Consider the following 25,744-nt stretch of genomic DNA (forward strand, 5'->3'; position numbering starts at 1 on the left):
GCACTATGCCCCAAGATCTCCATGCCAAGATACAGGTCAAATACTTCTATCTCCCAGCCTTAAGATCAGTATCAAAGGTGAACCTTTCAATTCTGAATTGTAGTTCATTCCGGATATAGTCAAGTTGACAACTAGGAATAGCCACAATAGATATGTATGCACTTATTTGTGTGGATGTGTGCATGTTGTGTGTCCATATAGAGACTATTTTGTTGGGCTTCACATTTTTAAGAGTATTAAAAGTTTTGACTGTCCACTTTCATCATATTGAATTTCATTGTCTTCATTGTAATGTGTTGTAGTGTTCCCTGGTCATACTTGCACCTCATCTTGTGAAGCTCTTCAGGGTCTCTCCAATGAGACTCATGGAAACAGTGATCTATGCAGTAGCAAGAGTAATTTAATCTGGCATGCCTGGGTCTTCCCAGTTCAAAGGAGATGACCCTGAGCAGTCTCTGATAGGGAGTTATATACCTTGAAAACTATTGGACACAATTCAAACATTGGTAACTAGGCAGGGTACTAATGATGGGGTGAAGTGACATTCAAGCTGACTCGTGATCAGTGGACCATTGTGGACTTTCCAGCGGGCACAGTGGGGAGTCAAGGAGAGGTCTGTGGAGTTACAGGTGGGTTTGTCTGACAGTCTGGCTTATAGATGCTCAGGAAACTAACTACTCCTTGGAAGGGAGGGGTCTGTGTGCATGGAGGTTTGTGGGGAAACTTTCCCACTGGCCTTGGATCGACCCAACTATGACTCTTCATTCCCCCATTGTCTGTTAGTACAGCTTCCTTCTTGAAGCTTACAGTCCTCCAGCTTGTATTTTGCCTCCCTATTTGCAGCTACACCTAGTGTGTCTTAAGATCATTAACTGGACTATATTCACTTAGCAAGGGTCCAGCTAGAGGACCTTCATTACGGGAAATTAAGACACACAGTCCATACAGACATATACTTAGCAGGGACAATAGACTCAGGACTGAGACTGAGTCAACATTGACTTGAAGGGGTTGGTGTGCGTTTGAACCTCTATTTTCCTACAGCTAGAGCCAGGTAGTCTTCCTCAGTGGAGGAGCAGATCTGGCATGGTTGTAGTGCACCCATGTGGTGACTGTGTTCAACAGATGATGAAATGTCCTTTTCACCTTGGTTTAGGCTCAGCTTGGTGAAATCTTAACTTGTGAGGTTCTGGAACCAGGCCTGCTTCATAGAGGGTACATTATTTAGGCCAAACATATTCATGAGCCTATTGGGGAGCTCTGACCTTAAGTATTAAATTATCATTTTTCAGATCTGTAATAGCTGTCAACTGTAGGCTGGCTACAATGGGGGCTAGAATGCCATCTATATCTAATATAGGGCAGAGGGAAGGAGCATCATGCAGTCCCCACCAGTCTCCAAGGCTAATATAATTAAGGTCTCTTTTAGAATTTTATTAATCTTTTCTAACTTTTCTGAACTCCGGGGACAATATACACAGTGGAGTTTCAAACTAGTCCCAAAGACCTTAGCAAGTCCCTGACTTACCTGAAATACAAAGGCAGTCCCCATTATCTGATCCTATTACCTTAAGTGCTCTAAACCTGGGTCACCTGGCAAGCATTCAAGTTTGTCATGTCCGTGACTCTGGATCTTTCTGGGAACAGTTCTTGTTAAAGAGGCGGGTACTATTACCTTACCTTTAGTCGATCGTCATGAGCCCATTTAATTTCTTTTTCTACATATATCAGCTGTTCTGGGCAGTTTTCCTAGGACAGTGGCCAATCAAGAGATGACTCTGTACTTTAAGGTTGCATCCTAAGCAGCCTTATCAGCCCGGCTGTTATCTCTAGCCATTGGATCTTTTGGCAAAGGATTCCATGCACATGAGCCGTTGTAAATGCCTATCTGGCTGTCCCTGAAGATGTTAACAACCAGTCCTCTTCCCATGATGAGGGCCTGTTTTAATGTTCTTAGTTTGACCATTTGAAATGAAGTGCTTGGAGGAAGACACTGAGTCCAGATTCCCTCCATTTGTATTGTCACCACTGCCCCTGCCCTCCTCTCACCCCCATGGATGAAGCTGCTTCTGTCCATAACCCAGGTCTGTTCTGTTTCTGACAAAGGAGTGTTCCTCAAGTCAGGTCAGGTACTGAACACCTGTGCCACAACCTCGTCACATTGATGGAGTGGACAGTCCCAAGTCAGGGTCAGGTGGGAGAGTTGCAAGGTTTAGGAAAACTGGTGGCTAGAAAACATTTCAGCCAGGGAAAACTCTGATAATGTAGCATGTAGGCATTACTGAATCATCAGTCAGAATTGTAGGGGTAGTCATGAGCGTCAAAGTAAATTTATTGAAGCTTGGAATTTCTTTTGTCCTAAATCGGGTGGTGTGTTGGCTGGAAGTGGTCTAATTAATTCTTTCTGTCGTGATCTGTACTCTTCTACAATCTCCCTGCAACTTAACTTTTCTCTAACATTTGGTACGAACTTAATTGATGAAAGTCAGGGCTATCATATGAGAATTTTCTCTTTGCTCTTATTTAATATCATATGTGAGCCTGGGACAAATTATTATTGAGATATGCTTATAGAGCCTGGTGGCAAATCTGGAGACACTCCCTACCCCTTACTGAATTGAAGCCCTAATCTGGGTGGGTTCCTTTTGGGGCCAGGAGCCATTTGTAAGCTCTGTTGAAAGATACTTTTGCCCACATGGAGCCTCTCAGGGATGCTGGATGCCAGTTTGCACTGTGTCAGCAATGAGCAGAAGAGCAGGGAAAAAGGGGTTAAATCCTTGTGACCTTGTGAGCCATGAAACTCTGAACCAATCCTGAAGAAAAAGAGGATTCAACAAGTGTCTGCTGGGCATTAAACTCAGGAGCTCTGGAAGAGCGCTCAGTTCTCTTCACCTCTGTGCTATGTCTCCAGCCCTAAGGCTGAATCTGTCAATAAGGAAGGAGCTGGCTGCTGGGCTGAAGTAGGCTTTTGTTGTTTCTAGTGAAGAAGAAGTGTTTAGAAGGTAGGGGTTGTGGAGGAGGGGAAATGTCTGAAACATTTTATCCTCTATTGCTGACACCTTGGAGAGTTAAAAGGTCTCTCTCCTGGTGGCCATTTAACATCAAAAGCAGGCCACTCCAAGTTTCATTAAGTGGTCCTTAGTCCTAAATTCTTGAAAATTACTCAGAATAAGATTAAGGTGAGAAAACAATTGGTCCCCTGTCTAAAATTTTCATCAGTTCAAGTCCAAAACATGAAAACAAGAATGCAAAAAAAAGAACATCTAACACACAAACCAAGTGTCCCTTTTCAAGGGCAAAGTACACAGACCAACCCCATCCCTGCCGTGGATGGGATAACTCAGGCTATCTGCTCCTGCCAGAAGTGAGATGCACACAGGTTCTGGTGACTTTGCTGGCCTCACCCTGGATCAAAGTTCTCTGACATTGCTGGCCTCTGGACAGGTCAAATCCCTGTTACCTAGCCTCTGTGAGCCCTCCTGATGCTTGCAAGAAAGAAAGGAGCCAAAAGCAGAACACAATGAAGCTAGATAGAGAGAGCACAGAGAAGTCAACCTCAGTACCTAGCTGTAACAGCCACTCCTCCCTTTCACCACTCTCCCATGGGTCCCACAGAAGAAGCAAGTTTCCAGTTGAATACACCAATGTGAGGTCCAAACTGAACCGATTCCAGGACCTCTTGATTGAGATTGATAGAGACAGTCATCTATACAATAGCAAGAGGAGTACATTCTGCCTTAATGAGGCCTTCCCGCTTAAAGGGAGGTGACCCTGAATAGACTCTGACAGGGAGTTATATACCTTGCTAAGAACTGGGGCAGAATTCAAGCAGTTGGTAAGTAGGCAGGATATTATTGATGGGGCGAAGTGACCTCCTACTGACTAGTGATCAGTGAACCATTCCTGCTTTTCCAGAGGGGAAGAGAGGTGAGTTGGAAATCATAGGTAGCTTTGTTTAACAGTTTGGCTTGCAGTTCTCTGCGAACTGACTATTCCCTGGATGGGATGGGTCACTGTGCTTGAAGGTCGGCAGTGGAACTTTCCCACTGGTCTTCAATTGACCCACACCTCTGGCTCTTTCAAGAGTGATTCCTTCCCACAGGCAGTGGTCTTTGCTGTAGTAGAATCAAATATGGGGAGAGTATAGAAAGGAGGCAAAAGAAGGAAATAAATAATTTAGGTTAAATAAAAATCGCAAGAAACCATTAGCCAGAAAAAGAATTTTAAGATGGGGAAGAGAAAATACCAAAGGTAAAAATACAAAGTACCATGTTGTCAAATACAGAGTAGTCAGTCTGAACAAATATATACACAAGCAACAAATATAGGCTCTGCAGGTATATTTATATTTATTTCTGGATACACAAGATAAGTAAAAATATATAACAAATTTAATCACGTAAAGAAGTCCATCAACTTAAGAGTGAAGGCATGAGAAAAGTTTGATATAGGATAGCTGGGAGAGTTTGGAGAGGAGGTACAAAAGAGGAAGGTGATGTCACTGTTTCAATTAAAACATTAAAATATTAGATAAATACATATGTATGAACAAAATTATATACAAATAAAAGGAATAAAAAGCAAACATTACAATCTTCAAAAGAAAACACACAGAAAAAAAAAATAAGCCCCAAGAAATCTATATCTCGGAGCATCTTCCTTTCACCTGCCCTCCTAGTGGAAGGAGCAGGATGTTGGAGACCCTTTTGTTATACATGGATTTTAGTCCAGGTGAGTCCCAAATGGTCCAACGGTCCACTCATCAGGCCACTCATTGTGTCCAGTCCGTTGTCCAGCAGGATCAAAAGTCCTTGGCTGCCTGGACTGCATAAAGAAAACTGGAGTTAAACAAGAGAAAGAAAAAATATTCATCACTAGAAAACCCGAGTAGGTTTTTTGCCACGGGACATAGGTTTATGTTCACTGGCCAAGAAATAGACAGACATGGCTATAAAATTTAGACAGTCCATAGTTGGAAAAGTCTAGATAGATCTATAAAGAGTTAATGTGTGCATGATACATACATTACCTCAGAGTTACCCCTCTCTCTCTCTCTCTCTCCCTTTCTCTCTCTGTCTCTCTCTGTCTCTCTGTCTCTCTCTCTGTCTCTCTCTCCCTTTCTCTCTCTCTCTCTCTCTCCCTCCGTTTCTCTCCCTTTCTCTTTCTGTCTCTCTCTGTCTCTCTCTGTCTCTCTCTCTGTCTCTCTCTCTCTGTCTCTCTCTCTCTCCCTCTCTCTCTCTGTGTGTGTGTGTGTGTGTGTGTGTGTGTGTGTGTGTGTGTCTGTGTGTGTTTATGTGTTGGTGTCTGTCTGTTTGTCCTCATACCTGAAGGCCAGGAATAATCATCAAATGCTTTTTTACCTCAATATTGAGACAGAGTAATATGTCAGTAATCTCAGCTCATCAGTCTGCCACACCTGCCTCTGTTAAGCTCAAGGCCTAAGATGACACCATGATTCTTCCTTGTCTGATTTCCAGAGTCCTTTTGTTGCACTGTGACACTTTACCCAACATCCATCTCCCCAGCTGCAGAGACCAGATCTGCCAGGTAAAAATATTTAGAATGTCCCTTTTCTGACAGGATTGCACTCAGCCTGGTACTTCCTCTTGCCTATACTGGCCTTGAAGTTGTGTTACTTGACAGGGTAGAGTGGCTCAGAACTGAAATTTCTACATTGCAGAATTAGAGACAGGAAGAAGAGGATCGTGCTCAAGGTAATCTTTAGCTACAAGGTGGCCTGTTGGGATTTAAGAGACCTTGATGAAAACAGAAATGTTCGCAGCATAGCATTACACTAAAGGAGGAACAGAGGCAGCAAGATCAAGAGGAAGACAAATGTGGCCTGGGCTTTCATTCTATCCCGAGTGGTATTCTCTCTGAATTTTAGGTTTGACTGTGTGAACACTAAAACCAGCATAGCAACACTATTCCAAAATAGGAAAAAAAAACAAAACAAATGTAAGAAGAAAAAAAAATGAAAGTATGCTTAATTTACATAAACATATCAGAAAATAAGAACCAATTTCTTCTGTCTATTGTACATGGAATATGTTCCCTTAGCATACACCTGTGAGTCTGTTAGAATTAAGAGTGATATATTAAGGATTTTTATTGGAGTGGTTAGTGTTTTTCATCTGTTGGTTTTTAATTTTGTGAATCTATTTCCATCAATTGGGATTTTATACTTGATGTTTCTATTTTGTGATTTCCACTTAAGGCCATCCTGAGGGGTACATGGCTCTCTAGGAGTCCAGTATAAGAAACATCCATTGAGACCCACCTGCATGGAAGTAGTTCATGTAAAAGTAAAGACAGACACACTGACAGAGATATAGACTCACCAGGGCTTCTACATATCAGTGTATGGATGACAAGGAATCATCAGGGTGTGAGGCCAACTCTTAAAACCTAGGCTGGCCAGGGTCTGTGAGAGGCTTTCCTTGGTTTTGTCTGAGTAGCTAACCTGGTTCAGTGCTAGAGGCCAGCAAAGAACCCCTTTAATGAACTTTCCCAAACTTGTGCATTGTGGGTTCAGATACACGAGTTCATATAGTGCTCTTCTTGCTCCAGAGTGGAATATGATATGCTTTCCCACTCAAATTAGACAGGAAACGATTGTCTGTCGTAAGAGAATTTCCTGTAGCTCAGGGGATAAAGCACATGAGAAATATGTATGTGATCACAATGGTGGAGTACTATAGGGACATGCTGTTAAACTCAGCACATATCACTGCAGGATTACTATGCCAGGATCCTTGATGTCCTTTGAACAAATTAAGAGAGACACTGGGTCAGAGGGACCCTCCACGTCAGTCATATGGTATTCTGTACACCTCATGCTGTGGAAGATGTTGATACAGTCTAGTTAAAAAGAACACAGGAGATGATATCTTAACAAATGTAACAGTAGGAGGGACAGGGAAAGCTTCCCAGAAGCTCTCACAAAGGAATTGCAAGGCTGTTTAACTGGGCATAAAAAAGCAGTGTGCAAATTCTCAGGTTACTGGAAGCAGCCTGGGTAGATTTATCCAGTGGAATGCATACTCCAGTGGAGGCCGGAAGCTGTCATGAGCTAGGGCCACACCAGTTTGCTTCTCCATCATTAAGTTATTCTTTTGACTCTGCTCATAACACCTGTCCCTCCTCCTTCGAGGAGGCTGTGACACAGGTAGGAATCCAGTTACACATTTGAAAGTTGGCCTTGAGGGAGCAAACATAGAGAGGTGAGTAATTACAGGGCAGAACTGGTGAGAGAGAGGGCACAGCTGCCTTGGGAGTCACTCCACAGTATGGGTTTTGTAAGCTTTACCCTGAGTTGGGTCTGAGGACTTAAGCAATATAAACTGTGATATCATTTGCAGGGCAGTGGGGATGGGTGAGGGTCTGGTCAAAGTTTGACAGGAGAATTCCCTTCAGAGGAGACATAGAGGTCTCATATTCAACCTGGGAACCCATTTTAGCTCAGGTCTGATGGGCTGACTAGGGAGACTTTTCTGAGAAGTCTAATTCATGAAGAAGACCATGTTCTCTGCAAGAAACAGGAAGCAAAGAACAGTACAGTCCCACAGATCAATCTCTGATGTTTACCTCTGCTAGAAGAGAGGTCAGAGGGCTACTGATCCACTGACACTTTTAGGGCACTGTTCTACTTCATCCCTCCCTTCTGAGCAAGACACAGTGAAAAGGCAGGCCTTCCTGCCTGGGGCTTTACCTGGAGAGACCTTGCTGTGGTGTGGACAGCTCTTCCTCTGGAGAAGGGGCCTGCAAGCACACAGGCACCTGGACGTCTGGCCTGGCTCCTCTGAGACTGTATAATTTTCAGCCAGGCCAACCCCCACCACTGGCTTAAAAGCCAGGGAGCTGAGGCTGCTGTTCTTCAGGACTTGAAAAGAAAAAGACAGAAAAGAGGCTCTTGGTGTCTGAAAAACAGAGAACTTCCTGTGCTTTCCATAAAGAGTCATAGCACCCCACTGGTTGTCTTAGGACTCTCTGCCCCATTTGGGCATGCCCCCACCTCCCTCTCGTCCTGCTTTAATCAGTGTCTCTGATTCCCCTTATGACTCACAAAGCATCAGATCACCCTTCAGGGGTTTCTATGGACTTAATCTTTCTGAAGTTACAGTTTGTCAAGTTTCTGTGTGCCTCAAGGACCATCCTCATTTGTCACAAAGGACAGGAGGGAATATGGATGAAATGAATGAGGACATGCACCCACCTGGTTCTGTGGGTGACACAATGTTCTCCTCTCTTCCTGAGAGCCAAGTTATTGCAGGAGACTTGATTTTCTGATGGTGGTGGCAGACAGCAGCACAGGTTTCGAAGGCTTCTACTAATTGTCTTTTTAAACCCCTTCCAGTGGTGACGCCATCCCCGACGGGAAGCTGGGCAAGGAACTTGTGGCTGGCCACTAGTGACGGTATCTTCATGAACCATGGCCTCTTCCTTGATGAAGGTGTTTTTGTCCACGAGTGTCTCTCTCTGCCAGGTATCTCCAGAGCAGCCTGCAAGGCTTATCCCCTTAGGTGTCTGCAGTGATGAACAGAAATCATGTGGCGGTATGAAGGAGGACACATTCCTGTCTGCTGTAGTGGAATAGGTGTATTGAAGTCGAGGTGACTGGATATGTTCAGTTAGACTACAAGACAACACAGTCTTGGAGTCTGAGAATGTCTTCCTGATTTGCAGCCTGTTATCCCTGAATTCTTCAGCTATAGGACAGTCCAGGAGATCGAGCTGGACGGTGTTGGTCCTTGTTTGCTGGTAGCCTACAGCATGCCTTCTGACAACCTTCCTGGAATTCTTCCTATCCTCCTTCTCCCGAATATTGGATGAATGTGAGGACAAGGTGAAGGAGGAGAGAAGAGGTCCCTTTCTCTTAAGAAAACGAGGGAAGGAGTGAAGATCTTCTAGACCTGGCTCCACTTGGTGGTGTGTGCAGACTTTCCTGAGTGGCTTGTGCTGTTGAATCAAGTATGTTGCCAGCACCTCGTTGATATTTGGGTCTATCAGAGACTCAGTGCTTTTCTCAGGTGTATGCCTCATGACTCTCGTGGCTTTGATGGTGCTAGGGCTTGGTGTTCCTGTGAACGTCTGTATGGATGTCGGTGGTGAGTAGGCCTGGCTGTCTTTGATCATGGGGCGCATCATAATTTGCTGGATGCTGGGCCTCCTGCTGGGATTTATCATCAGCATTTCCACTATAACATTGAAAATATCGTTGGCAACGTGAGGCGGAATGCTGAAATTGGCTGAACTGATTTGTCTCCTCACCTCTGCAAATGACTTGCCTAGGAAAGGCAAGTGCCCAGTCACCATGAAGAAGAGGAGGACACCTACACTCCATACGTCAAATGGGCGGCCCTCATATTCCTCAGCTTCAAAGAATTCTGGCGCACAGTATGGCAGCGTGCCACAGAAATCAATCAGCTTCTGCCCAGGAAGTGTTTTAGCAGCTAGGCCAAAATCACAGAGCTTGGAATTCCACCTTCCGTCTATCAAAATGTTGTTGGCCTTTATGTCTCGGTGGACAATATTATTGTCATGGCAGAATTGTACTGCCTCTAATATCTGTCTAAACATTCTTCGGGCCTCCCACGATTTTAAATATCCACATTCCCGGATTCGGTCCAGTAGGTCTCCCTGAGAGGCATGCTCCATGACCAGGTGGGTGGCCTCTCTTGTCTGGACCACTTCGACCACCTTGATGATATGAGGATGGCCCAGGGACTTTAGAATGTCAACTTCCCTGCTCATCACTGAGGAGCACTTCTCGGTGTTCTTGAGAACTTTTATAGCTACACAGGTGAGGGTTGGGACGTGGTAGGCCATTTTTACGACTGAAAATCGTCCCCTTCCCAGGGTTCTTATGATCTTATAGTCAGTGGTAAAGTTCTCGATAGACTCTCGGCTCTCTGGGTCCTGCTCCATGATCAGGCCCTCCTTTATATGGCTAGAAGCAAACTTGCAATGAGAAATAAAACAGACATTTAAAAACAGGCCCCAGAACATGTTGATATGCTCAAATTCCTACATTAAAGAGATGAGGAAAAAAGCTCAGAAAAACATCAGACAATCTAGACATGTACTTTACATATTGGGAAGGGAAGGACAAGGACCTACTGCAAAGGAGCAGATGCAAAATATGACATAGAGGCGGTTGTCAGGGACCAACTGCAAACTGAGAGAATCCTAGACACTAAAAGCCACTAAATTGGAAAAGCTCACCATCCTCTCTCCTGATCTCAGCATTCTCTTTGAGTAGAGGCATCTAGAATATCAGCTTCAAGAGAAGGTGTAAAGAGAACAGATCCCCGAAAACCTATACTGTGCAGGATGGCGATCTGCGTCTGGAGTTCCCAAATTTGGCTACTCAGGCAGAGGACCTGTAGGTGGTTCTCAGAACACAGGTGCCCACAGCTACCCTAACTCCAGCTCCAGGGGTTACTACACCTCTCGACGCTAATCACACCTATACAGCACACTCACAGGTGGTATACACCACTTAAAATAGTGATACAAGTCTTTCTATATAATTTTATTAGTATGAGCTGTCAGGTTAGCAAAGGAATCAGATTTCGGGGAAGTGGAACTATAGACAGGTATAGAGAGATTTTATTTTCTTACACAACTGAGTTATGCTATGTGAATATGTTATTGTATCAATCTTAGGGATGGTGTGAGAGACACACAACCCCTGTAACTCCAGACCCAGAAAACCTGACTCCCTCTTCTGACCTCCACAGAATGCATCTGGGATATGGTACTCAAGGCATATGAGGATGCAAATCTGTCATACATATGAAGTGAAAAAATAGAATACTCTAACATAGCAAACATAATTTAATAAAACGTGAAATAGAAGATAATAAAAAACATGGAAATGTAAATGCATAACTCAAGCCAGCAAATACAGAAACCAAAGTCAAAAAGAGCAAGTTGAAGTGTCCAAAGTTGGAGAAACTCACTATGTCAGGGTCCAGCAGCTCCTGAATGTCCAAGTATAATTTCTGTATCCTCAAACTGTAATTTCTTTCCAGCCAAGCAACAGCTTCTGTACCTGTAAGGACAGAATGCAGCCTCAATCAGAGCTGTAAGTAGACAGGTGTCTATCCATTGTCACAGGGTTCCTTGGGAGGTTAGAGCAAAGAGCAGCCAACACTGTGGCTAGGCACGGTCCATTGCTTCTCCTCTGCTTCTGTCTCCATGGACAGGAAGGCTAGTCTTGGTCATTAGAGCACTAGAGGGCAGGTTTGACTCAAGAGTCTGTCCCCAGTGTTACCCAGTGACCCATTTCTTCCTACTTGTACCCCTGCCCAAGGACCATAAATAACCCCAAATTGCACCACCTAATGGGAACAATGTTCAAACACTTAACACTCCATCTTTAACAAGGACACTTTTGTCATTAATAATCAAACAAGGAATCCTGAGAATGACAATGGACGCCAGAGCTTTGGCACTCCAGTTTTTAATGGATTCTGATATTCAATGGCAAGTTGATGGACATTGTCTTGCTTTTCACATGGACCCCAGACTTCATAAGTTTGTAATAATTCATGTCCATATTCAATGTATTCTATTTACTTTTTGAACTCCGACAAGTGGTTGCTAAAGGATTGTAAGTCCTGACTACCTTGATTGTTGTGACAAAATGCTATTGCTCATTGCACCCCTGGGCATGAGACTACCATTTTGGGGGCTGAGAGGAATATGACACCATTAATCCCATATTGCCTGCCCTCAGGCTTGAGACTTCTGACCAAAGCTCAAGATCTAGAAACAGTGAGCTGATATGTTCCAAATGATCAAGTAAACACCCTTAAGCCAGGAACCTATAAACAACTGATGTAGTAGATGGTGCCTTGTTCTGGAACTCTGGGTCCTTCTGCTCTCAAACAAAATGCCTTCTGTTTGACCTTCAAAACAACAGAAGTTGATTACTTGTGCATCAGGATGTTAGCAAGGCAAGGACAAGTACCCAACAAATTAATTATGTACCAAGGCTGCTTTCTAATTCTAACTGGCCCTGTGTATGTATTCCCAGAGGGTCAAGAAAAAGTATGAGATCAGTGTATCTTTGGTGAAGGTGACATGTTGTGCCCTGTAGCAGTTTCCTGTGTATCCACATCTTACTGCTGTTGAATTGGGGTTGAAGGTTGAAGTAGGAATTGGCACAAAACAGTCCAATAAGAAAAATCTAGACTTGGGTAAGCTACCTGGACCCAGAGTGATGAGAGTTCCTCAGGGTCCTCTGACAGACATAGGACAAAGTTAAAGTCAGGATAGTCTCATAAAGATGAGCCCATGTTAATTATAAAATTTGTTAAAGTGGAGGAGGAAGATCATCACTTCAAGTAATCTTTGGCTACTCGGAAATGATGATTCCAGCCTGTGGTCCAGGAGCGTCTGTCTCATGGAACAAAAACAAACATGCGAAATGAAAGAAAGAAGTGGCTGCTATGTATTTTTTGCTTGATCTATGTTCCCAAAGCTCTAGAAAGTAACTTTAGACCCATTGGGCTTACACATGAGATTATGACATTAATGACAGAGGTGCAAGGGCTTTTGTGAGCCATTTGCATGTGTTTGAATGTATGCTGCTATCCCCTCTCACCACAACTCATCAGTTTTACACATTAGAGGAATCTGACAGGACTCACTAAGAACCAACTCCATGACAGATGCCAAAGGAAATGGACTGCAGTTTAGCAGAGGTCAAGGAAGGACATTCCCTCTTGAAATGTTCATAGTCATATAGAAACACCACATGTGTACACATTGCACACAAAGCATTTCCTAGCAATGCTAACAAGCTAAACCTTCAAACAATGAAACAGAGGTACAGGTATGGTCCAGCCATGGGCTTCAAAGTCCTACTTGTTAGGTCTCTAATCAGATGTTAGATTTTTGAATGTCCCAGGGAATACAACCCTCCTTCCTCAGCAATGTCATGGAAAGCAAAAAGGATCCTGAAAGGCTCTTTGTTGCTTGACTATGAAGGTTCTGTTCTGCACTCCCATTCCACTAGCAGATAAAAACTATAGGAATGGTGGAAGTAGTTTTATTCAAGCCTAGGTTTGGAAATTTGGAGAGGCACATTGTCAATATAAAATTCCCTCTCTTTCTCTAAATGTTGTTTGAGTGAGTCCAGTGGAATGCTGGGCAGACCATTCCAGCACTAGGCACTTTTTTTCCTGGACGTGTACTTTAAGCTGTTTTGCCAGCAAGACTCAAAGGCCCATGCTTGTTCCTTTGCTTCGAGTTCATTATTGGCCCGACCTCCTGTGCCTGGTACCACACTAGCTTCAGAGTCACATTTGTTCTCCTGAAGATAGAAGATAGCAATTCAATGGAATGACAGCTGCCAACAGAATGACCCAGGTAAATGAAGGGTCATAGTATCATATGTCTCACTTTGGAAAGTTCTTCTTGGCAGTATAAAACTGGATCTTCTTAGACTTATATCTATTCTGTCCTTGAATTCTATTCATCTACCTACTTTCATAGTTATCGTCAAAAAATTAGGATCTAAGCATTGCCTTGTAGCTTGCATAGGGTCATGAGTTTGCACTGCAAGGAAGATCCCAAGTTAACCCGCTAGGGGGAGGCTTCCTGCTAAATCACAGAGACCTGTTGGTGCCTTTTCTTAATAGACCACCCAATGTAGCCTACCAGTCCTCTGAATAGGAGAACTTGAACAATTGGGCCAGTACTTGGAAAGAAAGGGAACAAACTAAAAGGGAAAAACTGAGGAACCTGAAAGGGACTAGCCAGGGAAAGTGTGATCATGGGAATATGGTCAAAGTTCTTTATGTACATGTCTGGAAATGCCATTAGGAGATTGTTCGTGCTGTTTTGTTATCATAAACTATTGTTCAAAATTAGTTCATGGAATAAATACATGTAAAATATGACAATGCAAAATCGGGTGATAAATCAAATCAACAAAGAAAAATTCTCCTATTCAATATTCAAACAAAAATATACAGGAACAGAGACTTAGTTTAAATACAGAAAACAAACAAGTCTAAAGTGAGACATAGGAATATAGAGGAAAACTCACTGTGTTCAGATTCAACAATTCATGAATATCCAAGTTCAGTGGCTAACTGAATAAATGCAATTGCTGTCCAACCAACCAACCAACCAACCAACCAACCATCCAATCAACCAGCCAACCAAACCAACCAAACCAACCAACTAACCCAGCCACCAACCAACAGCTAATGCCCCGAACAGACAGGATGTGTTTTCAGTAACTAAGGAAGTAAATGACCTCACAATGGTTCCTTTTGAGGTCAGAGCTGAAATGGACCAATGAGGGTTGGGCACAGTCCACTTGTTTTCTTTATTTTCTGTCCTCCAGACAGGAAAGAATTAAGGTCAGTGAGGCAGTAGAGACTTGAGGAAGATGGTTACACCCAGTTAGCAGTCCCTATATCTCCTATGACCTACTTCTTTCTGCTAGGTTATGTTTTTCAGATTTTCTACAACCTCAGAAAACAGGGTCACATGCCAGAGACCAATGTTCAAGCACAGGAACCTCTCTTGATAGTAGATATCCAAACCCCAATAAAGCCTCTTTCTACTTTAAAAATAATGAGTGGTATCATATGAATTATAATAAGCGATTCACAACTGATATCCAACACTGGTTTGTGGACAGTGTATTAGTTTGCTTTATTGTTTGTAATATTATACAGTTACGTACTTATGTGGAGCCATGACCTTATACCCAATGTCATCAATCAATTAAAAGGTTCCATGACCTTACCTAAACTCAATTCAGTTTTTTCTCAAATTACTCCAGCTTGCATTTAATATGACACAAGCTAAAGGGCACACAGAAACATTCATATATTAGTCAATGGATAACATGGTTCATTTTTCACTTAGACCCTAACATTCTGTAACAACTGTTGGTTTGTGGAAGCTATCCCATCTGCACTTGAGAAAAGTAGATCATTTTCTTGGACTCACATAAGAACAAAATGTTAACTTCTCACTGACCCTGGCATACTTTGACCAAACTGCAGTGTGACTACCATCCCTAGGGGTGAGACTTTCCCATGTTTTTCCCATAGAGTCTTCATCCAGTTTCTCACCAGACAGAAAGCTAGGATTGATAGTTTCTAAATGATAGAGAAAATAACTGATCAATAGTCATCTTAGAATCCTCAACCCCGAAGGCAGAGGCACACATGGTTTGTTAAACAAAACAAGATTTTCTTCGCCAAGATTTGATAAATAGAGCAAAAGTTCTCAACCAAACACCAACCAAAACTGTGAAGACATAAATGAAGATTTAGTGAACATTTCCAGGCTAAAGCAACTGCTCATGTCTTCCCTGAGCAGGTTTGGGCCAGTGGAGCTCCCTTGACCCCTTTTGTGATCTTAGCTCTGTATTGTGTTTTGAACACTTCTGGATTTAAAATCCTGGTACAGTTTGTGTCTACCTCATTCCAAGTTCTTACTGGAAATGACAATGGAGATGTTAGTGTATTTGCTTGTATCAAACAAATGAGGAAGGACATTTTCCCTTGTCTTAATGCCTTTAATATTTGAACAAAATATATTATTTTTTAAAATGTTAATATTATCATCATTATTTTAAATAACATGTACATGTCTGTGCTTGTAGTTGTATGCAGACATGACTAGAGTTGGTGGTGGAAGCCACAGGTTTTACGTGTTTGTAGATCTGGAGTTAGAGTTGGTTGTGAGACACACAGCATGGCTTCTGGCCACTGAACTCAACTCCTGTGCACAAGCAGTGCCTTCTGTCAACCTGAGCTGTGTTCCAGTCTTAATTTCAATCTTTTTATGATTGCAGTCATGGTATTCATTGTATATTAATGTTCCCCTTCTTGTCTACCGCATATTTCTTTTGTAGAAAATTATTTTATTTCTAATATCTGGTAAATTTTATGAATAGGAGAAATAAACATTTTTCTGTTTTATTTTACAAATTTAATATTCATCAGAAAGTATATTATATTTTTGTAGGTCTTCAAAGAAAACTTCCAATGAAAAGGACAAAGTATGAAAAAATTTATTCAATCATATTTAATAAGATAGAGTATAAAAGTTAAAGTAATATGGTGATTTTGAAATATAGTAGAAAACAAAAATTAAGAATCTTTTGTTATATTCAAATATTTCTTTTCAAAACATTTTCAAAATTCACCAATATCCTGCTAAGACTGAACCCACAGTGAACGTGATTGTTGGGGGGAGGCGGCAAAGGGGGGAGGATGGGAGGGGAACAACCATAAAGAAGGGGAGGAGGAAGAGGGGTTAGGGGATTGTTGGCCTGGAAACTGGGAAAGGGAATAACACTCGAAATGTAAATAAGAAATACTCAAGTTAATAAACACAAAAATTGAAAAAAAAATGTCACCAATAGTAAACGTGTCCTTACTTAAAAGTCAGGCTTTTCAGAAGCATCTGCATTGTTATTTATGTAAAACGTGGGTATTTGTCTCTTCTGTATACTTTTGGTTTGGGGTACATATTATAAAGACATCTGATATAACTATAATTCATTTTATTGGTAAAAGAACAAGGAAATCATATCTTTGAGCTTACCAAACTCACATCATCATCTGAGGGAAACTCAGAGGATTGTGAGATGTTCAGTCATAACACTATTTTGCAACTTATTGAACAGCTCAGGAGGTCAACCTAACGTAGGAGTTTTGCATGCAGCCTCTGTGTGTGCTATAGACGAGCATGAATTAGAGTATCACTCATGAAATATCAAAGAACAGAAAACTAGTCTCAGCAGGAGCTGCCAGCAAGCCTGAGCTTCAGTGAGAGAGCCTGACAGTGTGGCTTTGGGGTTGTTGCATGAGACTCATGGGTTACAACAAAATGCCACAGGCCAGTCAGCCAGGACATTAACTTGTGGGCTGTGCCTTTTGTTGCATCCTCATGTGGCTGGAGGATTGCAGCAGCTCTCTGGAGTGAGTTTGGTAAAGGAGGCTGAATCCAGACATGATGTCTTTGCAATGTGATGTGTTGAGGAGACACTCTGAGACTACACCGGGTGTTTTATTGGCTCCTCTCTTTACCTTAGTTATGTTAACATTGTCTTCAATACTCTTCAAAGAATATTTTATGCGTGTGTGTGTGTGTGTGTGTTTGTGTGTGTGTGTATGTGTGTGTGTGTGTGTGTGTGTGTACATCTGGTTGTGAGCATTTGTTCGCATGCACAGTCTAGAGGAGGAGTTCAGGTGTCCTGCTCTATCATTGTCCTGCTTAGTCCTTTGAGATGGTGTCTGAACTTGAAGCTAGGTTGGCATGCCAGCACCAATATTTTGTCTGCTGCTCTCAAGGCTTAGTTTAGAGGCACATATATAGTCAGATGTGATTTTTATGGAGATTTAAACTCATGTCTATATTTGCCCAGCAAACACCCATATACACCGAGCTAGTTCCCTTAAGACTGATTGTATGTAACTGTATTTTTGTAGTTTGCTCTTTTTATATTTTTTTTATTTTATTTTATTTTATTTTTACTGGATAATTTTTCTTTATTTTTCTTTTCTTTTCTATTTTTTTAATTGTACTTAGATTTCAAATGTTATTCTATTTCCTGATATCACATTCATAATCCCCCATCCCATTTGCCCTCCCCCTTCTTCTATAAGCTTGTTCCCCTCCCCAAATATCTACCTTTCCTGTCTCCCCGCCCTGAAATTCCACTGCAGTGGGAGGTCCAGACATGGAAGGACAAAGGGTTTCTCCTCCCATTGGTACCCAACAAGGCCATGCTTGGCTACATATGCAGCTAGAGCCATGGGTCAGTCTATGTGTACTCTGTGGGTAGTGGATTACTCCCTAGGAGCTCTGGTTGGTTGGAATTGTTGTTCTTTTGGGGTTTTTGTTTTATGTTGGAACATCTTTTGGGAATATGGCCAAGAGAAATATAGCAGGAACCTCAGAGAGTCCAATTTTCAATTTTCTGAAGAACCTACCCAGGGATTTCCAGAGAGGTTGTACCAGTTTAAAATCCCACCATCAATGCAGGAGTGTTCCTCTTTCTCCTCATCCTTGCCAGCATCTGCTGTCACCTGAGTTTTTTTTTCTTAGTCATTCTGACTGGTGTGAGGTGGAATCTCACGGTTGTTTCAATTTGCATTCCCTGGATGACTACAGATGTATGTTGAACATTTCTTTAGGTGCTTTTCCGACATTCAATATTCCCGAGCTGAGAATTCTTTGTTTAACACTGTACCCCATTTTTTCATGGGTTCTCTGACTCACTGGAGTCTAACTTCTTGAATTCTTTGTATATTTTGGATATTAGTCCTCTTTCAGTTGTAGGATTGGTAAAGATCTTTTCCCAATCTGTTGGTTGCCTTTTTGTCCTAATGATAAAGTCCTTTGCCTTACAGAAGCTTTGTAGTTTTATGAGGTCCCATTTGTAGATTCTTGACCTTAGAGCATAAGCCATTGGTGATCTAGTCAGGAAAATTTCCCCAGTGCCCATGTGTTTCAGACTCTTCCCCACTTTTTTTCTATTGGTTTGAGTGTATCTGGTTTGATGAGGAGGTCCTTGATCCACTTGGACTTAAGCTTTGTACAGGGTGATAAGAATGAATCTATTTGCATTCTTCTACATACTGACATCAAGTTGAAATAGCACCATTTCTTGAAAATGCTATCTTTTTTCCATTGAATGGCTTTAGCTCCTTTGTCAAAGATCAAGTGACCATAGGTGTGTGGGTTCATTTTTGGGTTTTCAATTAAATTCCACTGATCTATCTGTCTGTCTCTGTACAACTAACATGCAGTTTTCATAACTACTGCTGTGTAATACTGCTGAAGTCAGGGATGGTGATTCCACCAGAAGGTCTTTTCTTTTATTGTTGAGAATACTTTTAACTACCTTCGTTCCTTTTTGTTTCTTTGTTTTGTTTTGTTTTGTTTTGTTTGTTGTTGTTGTTATTCCAAACAAAAATGCAAATTGCTCATACTGTCTCTATGAAGAATTCAGTTGGTATTTTGGAGAGTATATTGAATCTGTACATTGCGTTTGACAAAATGGCCATTTTTACCATATTAATTCTGCTAATCCATGAGCATGATAGGTCTTTCCATCTTCTGACATCTTCTTCAATTTCTTTCTTCAGAGACTGGAAGTTCTTGTCATACAGATCTTTCACTGTCTTGGTTAAAGTCATACCATGATATTATGTATTATTTGGGAGTAATATGAAGTGTATCATTCCCTAATTTCTTTCTCAGCCTGTTTAACCTTTGAGTAGAAAATGGCTACTGATATCTTTGAGTAAATTTTATACACAGCCACTTTGCTCATTATCAGGCTTAGTAGTTTTCTGGTGGAACTCTTGTCATCCCTTAAGTATACTATGAAATCATCTGCAAATAGTGATATTTTGATTTCTTACTTTCCACTTTGTATCTCTTTGACATTCTTTTGTTGTCTGATTATTCTGGCTTAGACTTTGAAAACTATATTTATTATTAAATAGCGAGAGAATGCGCAGCTTTGTCTATTCCCTGATTTTAGTGGGACTGTTTAACATTTGTCTCCATTTAGTTTGATGTTCGCTGGGGTTTCCTGTACATTGCTTTCACTGTGTTTAGGTATGGGTCTTGAATTCCTGATTTTTCAGGACTTTTATTATGCAAGGGTGTTGAATTTTGTCAATTCCTTTCTCAGCATCTAATGAAATGATCATGTAGTGTTTATCTTTGAGTATTTTTATAAAGTGGATTATGTCGTTGGATTTCCATTTATTGAACCATCCCTTTATTCCTGGGATGAAGTCTACTTCCTCGTGATGGATGAACATTTTGATGTGTTCTTGGATCTGGTTGCTAGAATTTTATTGAGTATTTTTGTGTTGATATTCATTAGGGAATTTGGTCTATAATTCTCTTTCATTGTTGGGTCTTTCTGTGGTATAAGTAATTGTGGCTTCATAGAAGACATTTGTTGTGTTTTGTCTGTTTCTAATTTGTGGAATAGTTTGGGGAATATTGGTATGAGGTCTTCTATGAAGGTCTGATAGAATTCTGCATTAAACCCATCTTGTGGTGGGCTCTTTTTGATTTGCAGACAATTAATCACTGGTTCTACTTCTTTAGGAGTTATGGGGTAATTTAGATGGTTTACCTGTTCATGGTTTAACTTTGGTACGTGATATTTGTCTAGAAAACTATTCATTTCCTCCAGATTTTTAATTTTGTTGAATATAGGCTTTTTTTTAGTAGGACCTGATGATCCTTTTAATTTCCTCAGATTCTGTTGTTATGTCTCCCTTTTCATTTCTGATTTTGTTAATTTGGACACACTCTCTGTGCCCTCTGGTTAGTCTGTCTACGAGTTTATCTATCTTATTGATTTTCTCAGAGAACCAGCTCTTGGTTTTGTTGATTCTTTGTATAGACTTTTTTCCTTTCTACTTGGTTGATTTCAGCCCTGAGTTTGATTATTTCCTACCTTCTACTCCTCTTGGATGCACTTGCTTCATTTTGTTTTAGAGCTTTCATGTGTGCTGTCAAGGAACTGATGTATGCTCTCCCCTGTCTTTTTCTTTTTTGCAGTCACTCACAGTTATGAGTTTTCTTCTTCACACAGCTTTTGTTGTGTCCCAAAGTTTGGATATGTTTTACCTTCATTTTCATTAAACTCTAAGAAGTCTTTTAATTTCTTCATTTTTTCCTTGACTAAGTTATAAGTGAGTAGAGCGTTGTTCAACTTCCATGTATATATGGGCGTTCTTTCGTTATTGTTGTTATTGCAGATCAGCATTAGTCTTTTCGGAATATGATGGACTGCATGGGACTATTTCTATCTTCCTGTATCTGTTCAGGCCTGTTCAGTGACTGATTATATGGTTAATTTTGGGAAAGGGTCCAGGAGATTCTGAGAAGAAGGTATAACCTTTTTTTTTTAGGATGGAATATTCTATAAATATCTGTTAAATCCATTTGTCTCATAACTTCTGTTAGTTTCTCTACATCTCTGTTGAAATTCTGTTTCCATGATCGGTTATATGGTTCATTTTTGAGAAGATACCATGAGGTGCTGAGAAGTAGGTGTATCCTTTTGTTTTAGGATGAAGTGTTCTATTAATATCTGTTAAGTACATTTGGGTCATAACTTCTGTTAATTTCTCTATGTCTGTTTAACTTCTATTTCCATGGTCTGTCCATTGATGAGAGAGCGGTGTTGAAACCTTGCTCTATTATTGTGTGAGGTAAAAGGTGTGATTTGACCTTTAGTAAGGTTTCTTTTATGAATGTATATGCCCTTGCATTTGGAGCATAGACATTTAGGATTGAGAGTCCATCTTGGTGGATTTTTCCTTTGATGAATATGACGTTTTCTTTCTTATCTTTTTTACTGACTTTTGGTTTATTCAACATTAGAATGGCTACTCTCACTGGCTTCCTTTGACCATTTGCTTGGAAAGTCCTTTTCCAGTCTTTTACTCTGGGGTAGGGTCAATATTTGTCTCTTAGATGTGTTTCCTATGGAGCAAAATGCTGGGTACTCTTTACGTATCCAATCTGTCAGTCTGTATCTTTTTATTGGAGAATTGAGTCCATTGTTGTTGAGAGATATTAAGGAATAGTGATTGTTGCTTTCTGGTATTTTTGTATTTAGAGGTGGTATTATCTTTGTGTGTTTCTCTTCTTTATTTTGCTTGCAAAGAGATTAACTTTCTTGCTTTTCCTTGGGTGTGGTGTCCCTCCTTGTGTTGGGCTTTTCCACATAATATCCTTTGTAGGGCTGTATTTGTAGAAAGAGATTTTGTAAATTTGGATTTGTCATGGAATATCATGGATTCTTTGTCTATGTTAATTGAGAGTTTTGCTGGATATAATAGCCTGGGCTCACAGTTGTGATCTCTTAGGTTCTGCATGACGTCTCTCCAGGACCTTCTGGCTCTCATAATCTCTGGTGAGTAGACCAGTGTAATTCTTATAGGTCTGCCTTCATGTGTTATTTGAGCTTACCCCCTTACTTCTTTGAAATTTCTTTCATTTTTTTCTGCATTTGGTGTTTTGACTTTTATGTGACAGGAGAAATTTCTTTTCTGTTCCAGTCTGTTTGGAGTTCTGTATGTTTCTTGTATGTTTATGCGCATCTCTTTCTTTAGGTTAGGGAAGTTTTCTTCTATAATATGTTGAAGATATTTACTGGCCCTTTAAGTTTGGAGTCTTCTCTCTCTTATATACCTATATTCCTAAGGTTTGAGCTTCTCATTCTTCCATGGATTTCCTGTATGTTTTGGGCTGAGAACTTTCTGCTTTTTCCATTGTCTTTGACGGTTCTTCTGATGTTTTCCATGGTATCTTCTGCCCCTGAGATTCTATCTTCTCTTCCTTGTATTCTGTTGGTGAATCTCACATCTACGACTCCTAATCTCTTCCCCAGATCTTCTCTCTCCAGGGTTGTCTCTCTTTGTGCTTTCTTTATTGTTTCTATTTACGTTTTTCACTCATGGATGGTTTTGTTTAATTCCATCTACTGCTTGGTTGTGTTTTCCTGTAATTCTTTAAGGGATTTTTGTGTTTCCTCTTTAAGGGCTTGTACTTGTTTACCCCTGTTGTCCTGTATTTCCTTAAGGGAGTCATTTCTGACCTTCTTTAAGTCCCCCATCGTCATGATAAAAACGGGATTTAAAATCTAAGTCTTGCCTTTCCAGTGTGTTTGGATATCCAATATTTCCTTTGAAGGGAGAACTGGACTCTGATGATGCCAAGTAGTCTTAGATTCTGTTGTTTGTCTTCCTGTGCTTACTTCTCATCATCAGTTTGTCTCTGATGTTAGCTTGTCTTGCTGTTTCTGGCTGTGGCTTGATTCTCCTAATATTTTTATTAATGCTTTGACAATTTGAGATGACCCCACTGAGTCCACACGTAGAAGCAGCTTGACCCTCAAGAAGTTCTGATGTATCCAGGATCACAGAATCACAGGCTCACAGGTCAACAGGCTTGCAGTAGGGACAGGCTCCAGTAAGAGACAGCTAGACCAATTAAACCCAGAGATAACCAGATGGCAGCACTCAAGCACAAGAACATAAGCAACAGAAACTGTTAATACTTGGCAACATCAGAACCCAGTTCTCCCATCACAGCAAGCCCTGCACACCCCACACACCTACAGGATCCAGATCTACATGCTCATCTTTGTCTACTCCACACACCATTTGTGAGTAAACTGCATACTTTTCAACCCGATTGTTCACCCTTTTTCCTCTTGAATAATATTGTACGCACAGCTAAAGCGAAGAGCATTAACAATGTGATAGTCCAAACAGTAATGAAAACAAAGAAAGAATATTAAATGGAGTAAGGGGATAAAAGAATAAAAATAGAAACAAGTCTGGTAGCTGGGAATATTTAACCATCTACTCTTTGTATTACAAAGTTCCATTGTCCAAATTCAGTGCTTCAGAACCAAACACATAAATGCTTCATGTTGTTATGTGTATTTGGTATTTTCAACTGTATATTTTCTTGGATATTTTATGTATTTACATTTTAAATGTTACTCCCTTTCCCAGCCTCGGCCATCCCCTCCCCCTCCCTCTGATTCTATGAAGACGCTCCAACTCCCACCCACCCATTCCAAACTCAACACCGGCATTTCCCTACATTGAGGAAACAAGCCTTCACAGGACCAAGGGCTTCCCTTCCTATTGATGGGGACAATGCCATCCTCTGCTACATATGTGGCTGGAGTCATGGGTCCTTCCATGTGTACTCATTGGTTGCTGGTTTAGTCCTTGGAAGCTCATGTGTGAGGTCTCATTGTATGATATTGTTGTTCTTCCTAAGGTGTTGCAAGCTGCTTCACCTACTTCTGTCTTTTCTCTAACTCCGTAATTGGGGTCCTATTGTTCAACCCAAAGGTTAGCCCATCTGTATCAGTCAGGCTCTGGCAGAGCGTCTCAAAGACACCCATATCTGTCTCTTGTCAGCAAGCACATCTTGTCATCAGCAATAGTGACTGGATTTAGAGGCTGAATATGGGAAGGATTCCCATGTGGGGCAGTCTCTGGATGACCTTTTCCTCAGTTCCTGGTACACTCTATGTCCCTGTATGTCCTCCCATGAGTTTTTTGTTCTCACTTTTATGATGGAATGAAGATCACCATTTTGATCTTCCCACTTCTTGAGCTTCATATGGTTTGTGACTCGTTTCTAACATATCCTGAGCTCATGAGCTAATATCTATTTATCAGTGGGTGGTACCATGTGTGTTCTTTTGTGACTGATTTAACTCACTCAGGATGATATTTTCTAGTTCCATCAATTTTCCTAAGCATTTCATGTAGTCATTGTTTTAAAGAGCTGAGTAGTATTCCATTGTGTAAATGTACCAGATTATCTGTATCCATTTCTCTGATGAAGGACATCTGGCTTCTTTCCAGCGTCTGGGAATTATATAAATAAGACTGGTATGAACATAGTGGAGCATGTGTCCTTCTTATATGTTGGAACATCTTTTGGGTATATGTCAAGGAATGGTATGGCAGGGTCCTCAGGTAGTACTACGTCCATTTTTCTGAGGAATCTCCAGACTGATTTTTAGATTGGTTGTACCAGCTTGCAATCTCACCAACAATGGAGGAGTCTTTCTCTTTTTCAGCATCCTCAATGGGTACTTTTGCCACCTGAGTTTTTGATCTTAGCCATTCTAACTGGTATGAGGTGGAATCTCAGGGTTGTTTTAATTAGCATTTCCCTGTTGACTAAGGCTGTTGAACATTTCCTTAGGTACTTCACAGCCATTCAATATGCCTCAGGTGAGAATTATTTTTTAAGCTCTGTACCCCATTTTTAATAGGGTTATTTGAATCTCTGGAGTCTAAGTTCTTTAGTTCTTTGTATATATTCGATATTAGCCCTCTATTGGATAGGATTGGTAAAGAACTTTTGCAAACATGTTGTTTGCTGTTTTGTCCTAATGACAGTGTCCTTTCCCTTACAGAAGCCTTGCAATTTCATGAGGTCCCATTGGTCAATTCTCGATCTTAGAGCATAAGCCATTGGTATTCCGATCAGGAAATTTTCACCACTGCCCATGCGTTTGAGGCTCTTCCCCACTTTTTCTTTTATTAATTTGAGTGTATCTGGTTTTATGTGGAGGTCCTTGATCCCTCTGTACTTGAGCTTGGTACAGGGTGATAAGAATGGATCGATTTGCACTCTTCTACGTGGTGATCCCCAGTTGAACCAGTGCCGTTTTTTGAAAATACTGTATTGTTTCGTGTTTGATCATAACAATAGAAACCAAAGTAGGGCACAGTTCATTCAGGGTTACAGGGTTATCCTAATGTTTACATTAGGATAGTCTATGGAATCTTTATTAACTCTAATGTGATGTCTATGTAGTAAAAGACACATGGCATGCTACCTTAATCTGGTTCTAGCACCAGAGTTCTAAGTCTGTTACCAGATATAAATGCTTGATATCTCTAGGCATTTAATTTCTTTCTATCTCAACTGGATCTAGAAGCAGGAGAGAGACCACACCCCTATTTCAAACCCGAGCATGTATGGTGTGAAAGTACCTTCTAAGGTTCTTGTACAGGGAGAGGCTGGCCCCTTAGCCCTGAGATAGGGGAAAAGGTGAACAAATAAACAGCACAAGAATAACAACATTTTTCCCATAAAGGCACAAGCAGAATATCGTATGAGGAAAAACAGTCTTCCCTTGAGAACAGCTAATAACAGAAACGCTGTCCAACAGAGG

The 25,744-nt window shown here is 41.0% G+C and overlaps 1 protein-coding gene and 1 long non-coding RNA gene across 5 annotated transcripts in view; one reads left to right on the forward strand and one right to left on the reverse strand.

Moving 5' to 3' along the window:
* Nucleotides 1-25,744, forward strand: part of LOC148000341 (uncharacterized) — a 73,720-nt gene that overhangs the window by 6,436 nt on the left and 41,540 nt on the right. The gene's annotated exons all lie outside the window — the stretch shown is intronic.
* LOC148000342 (sperm motility kinase X-like) lies at nucleotides 4,328-11,050 on the reverse strand. The gene is made up of 4 exons (XM_087591919.1): nucleotides 10,965-11,050; nucleotides 8,216-9,960; nucleotides 7,712-7,882; nucleotides 4,328-4,824 (listed from the first exon to the last, which is right to left on the reverse strand). The coding sequence occupies exons 2-3, from the start codon at nucleotides 9,925-9,927 to the stop codon at nucleotides 7,846-7,848; spliced, it is 1,749 nt and encodes a 582-aa protein (XP_087448045.1). The 5' UTR covers nucleotides 9,928-9,960; nucleotides 10,965-11,050; the 3' UTR covers nucleotides 4,328-4,824; nucleotides 7,712-7,845.

Source organism: Rattus norvegicus, chromosome 17, assembly GCF_021556685.1.
Source record: "Rattus norvegicus strain SHRSP/BbbUtx chromosome 17, alternate assembly SHRSP_T2T, whole genome shotgun sequence".
NCBI lineage: Eukaryota > Metazoa > Chordata > Mammalia > Rodentia > Muridae > Rattus > Rattus norvegicus.